This window comes from Apaloderma vittatum, unplaced genomic scaffold (genome assembly GCF_000703405.1).
Source record: "Apaloderma vittatum isolate BGI_N311 unplaced genomic scaffold, ASM70340v1 scaffold4753, whole genome shotgun sequence".
Lineage (NCBI taxonomy): Eukaryota > Metazoa > Chordata > Aves > Trogoniformes > Trogonidae > Apaloderma > Apaloderma vittatum.
Window position 1 is genome coordinate 13,679 of NW_009708453.1, and position 9,140 is coordinate 22,818.

The following is a 9,140-nucleotide window of genomic DNA, read 5'->3' on the forward strand; positions in this document are numbered from 1 at the left end:
CAACTTGGAGTTGATGTCAAATACTGCAGCTTTACATGAACACTCTAGGTGACCATAAAAAAGGAAGTTACGGCGTTTTTCATAGGGCAGCTAAGACTCCTGCTAAGCAGGTACGTGCATCTTCAACTAACACAGGCTTCAAGGCTTGGCCTGAATCACGCTCTACTATTTAATCAGAACAATGTAAATGTGGTTGAAGACAGGGAGGAATTCTCCAGCTCAAATCTAGTCTTGGAGTCAGACTTCATATCCTGTGTTCAATCATCATCTTAACTCATTTGACTATTCCACCTTTGCTACTTCAGTGGAAGAGATTCCTCAGTCACCCAGCTCCAAGACAGTTAGAAATAGTTGGGTTATGTGCTTTGTGGATCACTGCCCGCTGTCCCTAAGCCCCCTCAGACCACGCAGGTTTCAGACAGAGGCTGTCCACACCTGAAGATAACCTGATTAGCCAAATCCTCTCCTCTTACATCAGTTTACACTGACAGCAGAAATAGGATGGTAATTTTCATATCTGAACCCAAGAACTAATTACCTCTGCAAAAGAATTGGGGAAAACTAGCATTTAAGCCTGGCCAGCTAACCCAGAGCTTTTGCTCCAGACAAAAGGCTGACTCCAGAGCGTGCTGGCAGACAGAGGCTGCAGTCCCTGCCCTGGAAGGACAAAGCGACACCAGGGCAGCCACCACGGGCTGACAGAGAAGCGGCAGGTCCCTCATGCTGTGGCACACCCGTTCCGGGTACCCCCTCCCCTTCAGGTTACTGCAACCCCAAGTTACTGGCCCAGGCTAATTCCAAGTAAAGGAGAAAGCTAACTCAAAACACCTTTGGTTTTAAAGGTGTTCTGTTTTTTGAAGGGTAACACAAGGTTAGTTCCTGTTGCCTCTTGTGACACCAGCTTTAGAACCTTGACAAAAAAAACAAACAACAACAAACCCATATCTAATATTCCAGCAAAAGTTCAAGCACATTCTAGTCTTGTATTCTGGGGGAAAATACGCACTATTAGCTCTTCACATAGCACTGCCTTAAGGACAGGAACTCATCTGACTGTAGCACAACTGTTTTATTCAGCCATCTTTCTCAGAAAGAAATTCTATCTCCTGGACTAGTGACTACTAGTATATAGTTAAATATACATAGCCTTTGGACACTACTAAATGTTTTGATTAAAGAAGTTTATTCCAATTATTGAACATGATTTACATCGCTACTGAAAAGGCAGTAAAATGGCCAGGACTTCCAATTCACTCCTGTTGTGTTCAGTATTCTTCACCTTCATCTTCTCCATCCATCGAGTCTGTGCCCACTTCTTCATAATCCTTCTCCAGTGCAGCCAAATCCTCCCGAGCCTCTGAGAACTCCCCCTCCTCCATCCCTTCTCCAACATACCAGTGAACAAAGGCACGCTTGGCATACATCAGATCAAACTTGTGGTCCAGGCGAGCCCACGCCTCCGCGATGGCCGTAGTGTTGCTCAGCATGCACACTGCCCGCTGCACTTTGGCCAGGTCACCCCCCGGCACCACTGTCGGGGGCTGGTAATTGATGCCAACCTAAAGGAAAAGCAGAAGAGCCCGTGAGTTTCTTTGTAGCATTTGACAGTGCCTATAAGCCGAGTCAGGGAGTCATCAGATGAAATGTTTCGCTCCCAAGAAAACAGCTCTGTAGAAGAACCTACATCTCCATTTCTCAAAATACAACTCAAGTACCTACATGACATCTCAAGGAGGAAAACACAGTTCAAGAGCCCACAGTAGAAGCTTGTAACAAAGAAAAATAATAAGTAAAATAAAACCTGATGTAACTGAGACTTGCCTTAAAACCAGTAGGGCACCAGTCCACAAACTGGATCGTGCGCTTGGTTTTGATAGCGGCAATAGCAGCATTGACATCCTTGGGGACGACGTCCCCACGATAGAGCATACAGCAGGCCATGTACTTCCCGTGGCGGGGGTCACACTTCACCATCTGGTTGGATGGCTCAAAGCAAGCGTTGGTTATCTCGGACACCGAGAGCTGCTCATGATAGGCTTTCTCTGCCGAAATAATCGGGGAATACGTTACCAACGGGAAGTGGATACGAGGGTAAGGCACCAAGTTAGTCTGAAATTCAGTAAGATCCACGTTTAAGGCACCATCGAACCTGAGGGAGGCAGTAATGGAAGAGACTATCTGACCGATGAGGCGATTGAGATTGGTGTAGGTCGGGCGTTCAATGTCCAGATTCCTACGGCAAATGTCATAGATGGCCTCATTGTCAACCATAAAAGCGCAGTCGGAATGCTCCAGAGTGGTGTGGGTGGTCAGGATGGAGTTGTACGGCTCAACGACAGCTGTCGAGACCTGCGGCGCCGGGTAGATGGCAAATTCCAATTTTGATTTTTTCCCATAGTCAACTGAGAGGCGCTCCATCAGCAGAGAGGTAAAACCTGAGCCAGTGCCTCCCCCAAAACTGTGGAAAATCAGGAAACCCTGCAAGCCAGTGCATTGATCAGACTGAAAGAGAAAATGCATGCGTTAAAGCAATTATGCAGACGATGGGAAACCCAAAACAAGCTCAAGAAAGACAATTCTGAATTGACACAACTGCTCAAGCTTCAGGAAAGCAATACTGAACTTGATTCATTCATCAATAATCAGAGAAGTGCCCCATAAAACAAACGCTGTGGCTTTGGCCATTTAAGCCCCCTAAGTATTGGAGGGTGACATCTCCACTTCAAGTAACTACCTCAAAACTCCCTCTATCCTCAATTCTCAGGCCAAGGCCATTAACCATGACCTAGAAAAGCGACAACATCCTAAGAACCACCAGCCATGCAGCCCTTACACTCATCTGACAGCCTCCACCGGCACAGCAGCGGAGCAATCCCCCGTCCCAGAACCATCGCTGTAATCCCGTAAGAGTAGCGAGCACGTAACTGAGCTCAGGGAAGCGAGCTGTCAGAACGAATTACGCTGCCGTTCCAGTTTAGCCCCCTCAGATGATGAAACTAGACTGCCTTGTCCTCAGGAAGAGGTGCCACATGATGCCGAGCTTGATTCCCAGGACTGACAGGGACTCCCAACAGCTTGTAAAAAGAAATCTCGACCGTGTTTTTCAGGTCAACCTGCTGCAAACTTCGCTCAGCTTTAATTAGAGATCGTGGCAGCCAAGTGTTGAGAATAACATCAGTTTTGATCTGCAAAAGGTGTACTTCTCTATGAGGCTCATTTCGTATTCCGTATTCAAGCACCAGAGGAATACCCTGGATTTTTTTGTGCAGTGAGAATTCCTCACCTTTGTGACACAGATCAGCCACGCACATGCTTAGCAGCCCTGAGAAGGGAACTCGAACCTGCCAAGCTGACACCTTCATAAATCTTCACATGATCAAAGTACCGGGGAGCCTGAAACATCCCAACTTACCGAGATTTATTCCTTCCCTACTGCTATTACCATAAAATTAATTCAGAAATTCTAACAGCAGGAAATGCAAACAAGAGTCTAAACCACAGAAGTAAACACTCCTCTTTAAACTTCCTTGCAAGAGTCCCAGTCGGAGACCAATCATTTTCCAGCAGGAACTATGCAAATCCTAATTCTCAGTCCTGGCTTTCTGAAGTTCGACACGCATCTACAAATTTCTGGGTGCCTCGTCAGCATTTTAGGCCACTTGAAATTTGTATCTAACAGGAATAATCCAGCCAGTCTCAGCTGGCCAAGAATCAAACCAGATGCTGACCAAGTCCACGGATTCTCCTACCACGAAATAAATTAAAGCACAATTTATAGGACTACGTATTTGATAACCTGATTTTAAAATCCTGAAAAACAGGATAAAGATGTTTAAGAGCCTTCAATGAAGGAACGTCTTACCAGTTTCCTGATACGCTCTAGAACTAGATCAATTATCTCTTTCCCAACTGTGTAATGACCTCGAGCGTAGTTATTTGCAGCATCTTCTTTCCCAGATATCAGTTGTTCAGGATGAAAGAGTTGCTTGTATGTCCCAGTCCTAACTTCATCTGGGGAGACAAGATGAAGATTATTTAATAAGTTAGTTTTCCACATAAACTCAATTTTTTAAAAATTTCTCAGGGCATCCAGGATAAGGCGCTTAAACTCAGAGATAAAACGCAGCATGATTTCTTCCTATAACAGCAGGTGACTACTTGGTACAGTTGACCTAAGAAAAATGAAGTTACTGCTTAAGAAACTGTCCCATTTTAGAGAAGTTTACATTTTTGACCTGCCAGAGCAATTTAAAACGAGACTGTAGCAGAAGACTCATTCTTCTACACGCAAGGCCCACTTTGCAAACCAGCATCTGAAATACTGCTCCTCCGCCTTGTTTTCCAGGCCCTCCAGGATGCCGCCTTATTGCTTCTGCAGCCGTGGGCAGGCAGAGCCCACACTGCTCGCTCATCCCCTTCTTTCCCTTAATTGTCCTTTCTGCCGGGCGTAGAGAAGAACCTTCAAAAGGAACAGGAGATGCTCTTGCAGAGCTATTCAGCCACTCGAATACTGAGCTGCAGGCTCCAGCACAAGAGGCTGTATTCTAAAGAAACTGTGCAAATGAACACACACCTCCCCCAGCAGCTGCACATCTGGAAAGTGATTTAAAGTTGTGATCTCCACTAGTTATGAGAAACAGGCACTTACATCAGGCTGCCCAAAGCTCTGTCCTACTGCTGCGGTACAAGACACTCAGCAGAGCTTTGTCTTTGCTTTAGCTCAGACCATCCTGGAGTTGTGTGCTAATGCAGTACCGCATCCTTTAATTAAAACCAGGTGGAAAGCAAGGAGCTTTATTACCTACAGAGGAAGCTGCCTGTCTGCAGATATTCTTTTTCATCTGAAAAAGAGCGAGCAAGATAAAGTAGATTTCAAGATTTACCATTCGAATCAATTTAGACTGACCAGCTACCACTGCAGTTTGCAATCCAACACTCTAAAAGTGTTTCCAAGCCACATCAAAATAAAAACAAATTGGAGAAGTCAGCCATTCAAAATACATGTTTCTAAGGCCTTCTGTATTATCGCTCCAAGATGTAAAGGGCAAATCTGGGTAAAGGAGGAAAAAATATAACCTAAAGAAAAAGGTAGCTGGTAGGGACAGCATGAATCAAGACGGCCCTGGGGAAATAACAGAACTCAGAGTTAAGAGATTCAGTCATCGCTGTTAAAGCATGCTGGGATAAAAAATCTGGAGTTTAGGGGACAGCTATAAACCACGTTTTCCCCAGCCATGCTAACCTTCATATTTTTAAGTCTATCTGAGGCAGATTTTTCAAGACACTTGTGCTGAAATCCCAGACTCATTAGTGCCCATCTCTTGGTGGAAGGTTTGGTGGTGTTTTACGCCCCCCCCACAGAGCTGGTGTACACGTACAGCAGTCCTGCTGCGGTCGCTAACAGCAGCGCTGACCTGGGAGCTCCAGGAATCCCAGGGTGCACATGCAGCAGCTCCAGAGCGGCTATATGCTCAACATTTATTTTACTGTTTCTATAAACCCTGTGCAGAGGGACACGCTACATGAAGGGGAAGAATCACGCTAGTCCTGCCCAGGAAACGGGATCGATAATTTTCAAGTAGGGCAGGAGGAAAGAAAGAAGGTGCAACCCCTAGAAAGGCACAATCCGACCTCTAACAGAAAGGCCTCGCTTTTTTGTATTGCCCAGTATTTCTTAAGACAGTTTTTTGCTCTCCCCATTCCACACTTGCATCATGCCAAGTGCTGGAACACTGCCACTTGTCCCAAAACTCACCAGCTCCTCACACCCAGAGGCAAGGTGAGAGCTTTGCCACCTGCTCACCTCATTTCTCAGCCTTTTCTGGTTGCTTAGAGCCACCACCTGGCCGGCAGCAGAGGAAGCAACAGGCACAGGGCTAAAGAAAAAGCAAGCCAGACCTGCAACAGCTCCTGTGAATATCAGCGAATGGCCAAGGGCGCTTGGAATCATTTCAATGTTATTCCAGCACTCCCACCCCGACCTGCCCAACAGCCTTCTGCTCTTCACTCTAGCAGACACCAGAAGTGGTTTGGGCTCTTGTGAGATCCCACCTCAAATGCTGTGTCCAGTGCTGGTGTCCCCACTGTAAGAGGGACATGGAGCTGTTGGAACAAGTCCAGAGGAGGCCACAAAGCTGACCCAGGGGCTGGAGCAGCTCTGCTGCGAGGACAGGCTGAGGGAGCTGGGGTTGTGCAGCTGGGGAAGAGAAGACTCCGGGGGCACCTTATCCCTGCTGCAGTGCCTGAAGGGACCTACAGGGAGCCTGGGGAGGGACTTTGGACAAGAGTGTCCAGCGACAGGACAAGGGGAAATGGGTTTAAACTGAAGGAGAACGGGTTCAGATTGGATCTGAGGCAGAAATTGTTCAGTGCGAGGGGGCAAGACTCTGGACTAGATTGCCCAGAGAGGCTGGGGCTGCCCCCCCCCCCGGGGAGGGGAAAGGCACGGTTGGATGAACCTGGAGCAACCTGGGCTGGTTGAGAGGCGTCCCTGCCCATGGCAGGGGTGGGGTGAGATGAGCTCTGAGGTCCCATCCAGCCTCGGCCTGTCTGTGATTGCATGACAGTGAGAATAAATGACAAGAGACCCACGGTTTGGAGCAGCCTCTTCACTTGTCTCCCCTTCCCAACTTGATGTCATTGCACAAGTATCAACACAGCAACTGCACAAGCACAGATGTCCTCTTCTGCGACAGCCTCAAATCACCGAAGGCAAGACAGCCACAAAACCAGCTCCAGCAGGATTGCTTCAGCATGCACACGCTGCCGAGAGCAAAAGCAAGATTCATGATACAAGGAACACGGGTTGGGTGAAACTGGGGCGCTCACGCTGGGCTGGCGGTGCAGCTAATGCCACAGAGAGCAGGCTCACTAAGTCACCGACGCATGAGAGCACATCTGAACACTAATAAGAGCCAGTGTTGCCACAGGTGGGGATAGAGCCTATTTTCAGGATAAAAGTGGGTTATTATTCAAAGATCAGGCAGCAGGAAGTTAAAATGCATGTTTGGAAGTCCCTGAATTTAGGCTAATGATTGAGGTTCATTTCAGCAAACACTATTCCAGCTACAGCAAATTGTTTTTGGAATGATTCCTGTGCAAAACTCTCCATCCAAAGAGAAATGTGCTTAATGATATGTAGCGCATCTTTTCAAAAGGTTCCTGCAGGCTGCTGTAGACATTGTGCCATATTGCTTCACAGCAAAGCACAACGTGTATTCAGAAGAACCATTTAATTCCACAGGCGGGCAGAAGGTAATACTTAAATTCTTTAGAGCTCCAGAGCACACATTTGCCAGGTGGAAGGAACATAAAGCCAAGTATTTTCCATCACTAGGAAGATGCAGGCAAGCTTTATGTCATAAAAATTTGAAGTCCTAAAGCACTTTTGCAGGACTACAGCAATGGTTCCCTTAGCCAATAAGTTAAGTCAGACTCTGTGGTGTGTTCTCCAGCCCCTTGCCCAGGTCACATTTACCTATCACTGCTGGTTCAAGGTCCACAAACACAGCCCGAGGGACGTGTTTTCCTGCACCGGTCTCGCTGAAGAAGGTGTTAAAGGAATCGTCCCCTCCGCCGATGGTTTTGTCGCTGGGCATGGTGCCGTTGGGCTGGATGCCATGCTCCAGGCAGTACAGCTCCCAGCACGCGTTGCCGATCTGCACTCCAGCTTGACCAACATGGACTGAGATGCACTCACGCTGCGCAGGGAGGAAAAATAAAATGGGATCACTCAGCAGCAACAGCAGTTCCCTTGTCTGGAAAACGTTCAGCACCCACAGCTTCAACTCCCGTACTGCGAAGCTATGAAAACATTGGCCTTATTGTGTTGGTGTTGGGGCGCTTGGCACAGGATGGAAAGGAACACAAAAGCCTCTTTCAGTCATCATCCATCTCCATCTAGAAAGACCCTTTTAGACGTTGTCATTTTTGCAAACTCATTGCTCCTTGTTCCTACCCTCGACCACACGGGAAGAGTTTGATCAACTCTTCCAAATCCTTCAGCCAACTTTTTGTCTTCATAGCAAGCACTGAATATTTAGAAAACCAGATGACTCCACCTGTCACTGGCCTCACATCACGCCCAAAGCCCAGCCCCAGGAGCCACATGAGCGCAGCCACCAGAGGGAGCGGAGCCACCTGCAAGATCCAGGGCCATCTTGTTTAGAATACATAAACCCAGAACAAAACATCCTCCTGATCACTTCAGGGAGACTTATTGTTCTCTAAGTCTTAACAAAACGCTTCATATCATAAATACTGAGCATTAGGCCTCCGCTGCATCCAAAATCCTAAACTCCTTAACACTGGACAAATCTACCTCGTTTAAGCTACGCAGAAAATAGTTGATGTCAGCAAAGGGACCTATTCACACCAACTTACGGATTGGAAAGCTGCCTTTCATGTCCAGAGTGTAAAGCCAGCTTCCTTAATATTTCAGCACAGCGTTTCAAGTATTAAAAGCCACAGAACTGTCTCCAAACTCCCGGTCCATCTGTGGCATTTTATATTTAACTTCTAGTTTTGAGCGGCAGTTAAACACATCCTAGAAGAGCCAGTTTTGAGTAACAGTCACATTTAACTACGTTCACACCCTGTAAGTGGGTGATACGATTAATTTGTCCTCTGAAATTCCAGGATAAGCAGGATGTGGAACCGCCTAGTCCGTATCAGTAGTCAATGCAGGAAAAAGCAGAAGCATGGTCCTTTCAGTTTCCTTGGGAACACTAAAAAATCTGCCAAAACCCACTCATTACCTGTCCTCCACCACAGCAGCAGACAGCTGAGAACTGTTGTTTTTCATCTCCCCACCCATCCAAGCTGCATATTTGAACACAGCTTCCAACAGAGCAATCCCATCCTCTCTGCACCCAGCCTGGCCCAGAGCTCCTGCCTTGCTCTCCGAGGCCGTTACTCCATCGCTCTCCAGACCGAAGCGCGGGGCTCAGCGAGGTGCTGCCGTGGCAGAGGACGGCCAACCCACGCGCTGTAAAACACGCAGCAGCAAAGGCAGCGTCAGCCTGACGAGGTTGTGCTGCGGCAGAGAAGCCAGGCATGGCAACGAGTGAGAGCACTTCATCCTCTCAGGAGAGGGACAGCCAGGGGACACCCAGCACAGAGTAGGGGTCACCCTGCTGGAA

The 9,140-nt window shown here is 47.5% G+C and overlaps 1 protein-coding gene across 1 annotated transcript; it reads right to left on the reverse strand.

Moving 5' to 3' along the window:
• Positions 1-1,168: 1,168 nt before the first annotated feature.
• LOC104271768 (tubulin alpha-8 chain) lies at positions 1,169-7,706 on the reverse strand. The gene is made up of 4 exons (XM_009866550.1): positions 7,478-7,706; positions 3,863-4,011; positions 1,822-2,502; positions 1,169-1,559 (listed from the first exon to the last, which is right to left on the reverse strand). The coding sequence occupies exons 1-4, from the start codon at positions 7,596-7,598 to the stop codon at positions 1,266-1,268; spliced, it is 1,245 nt and encodes a 414-aa protein (XP_009864852.1). The 5' UTR covers positions 7,599-7,706; the 3' UTR covers positions 1,169-1,265.
• Between the last annotated feature and the right edge of the window lie 1,434 nt (positions 7,707-9,140).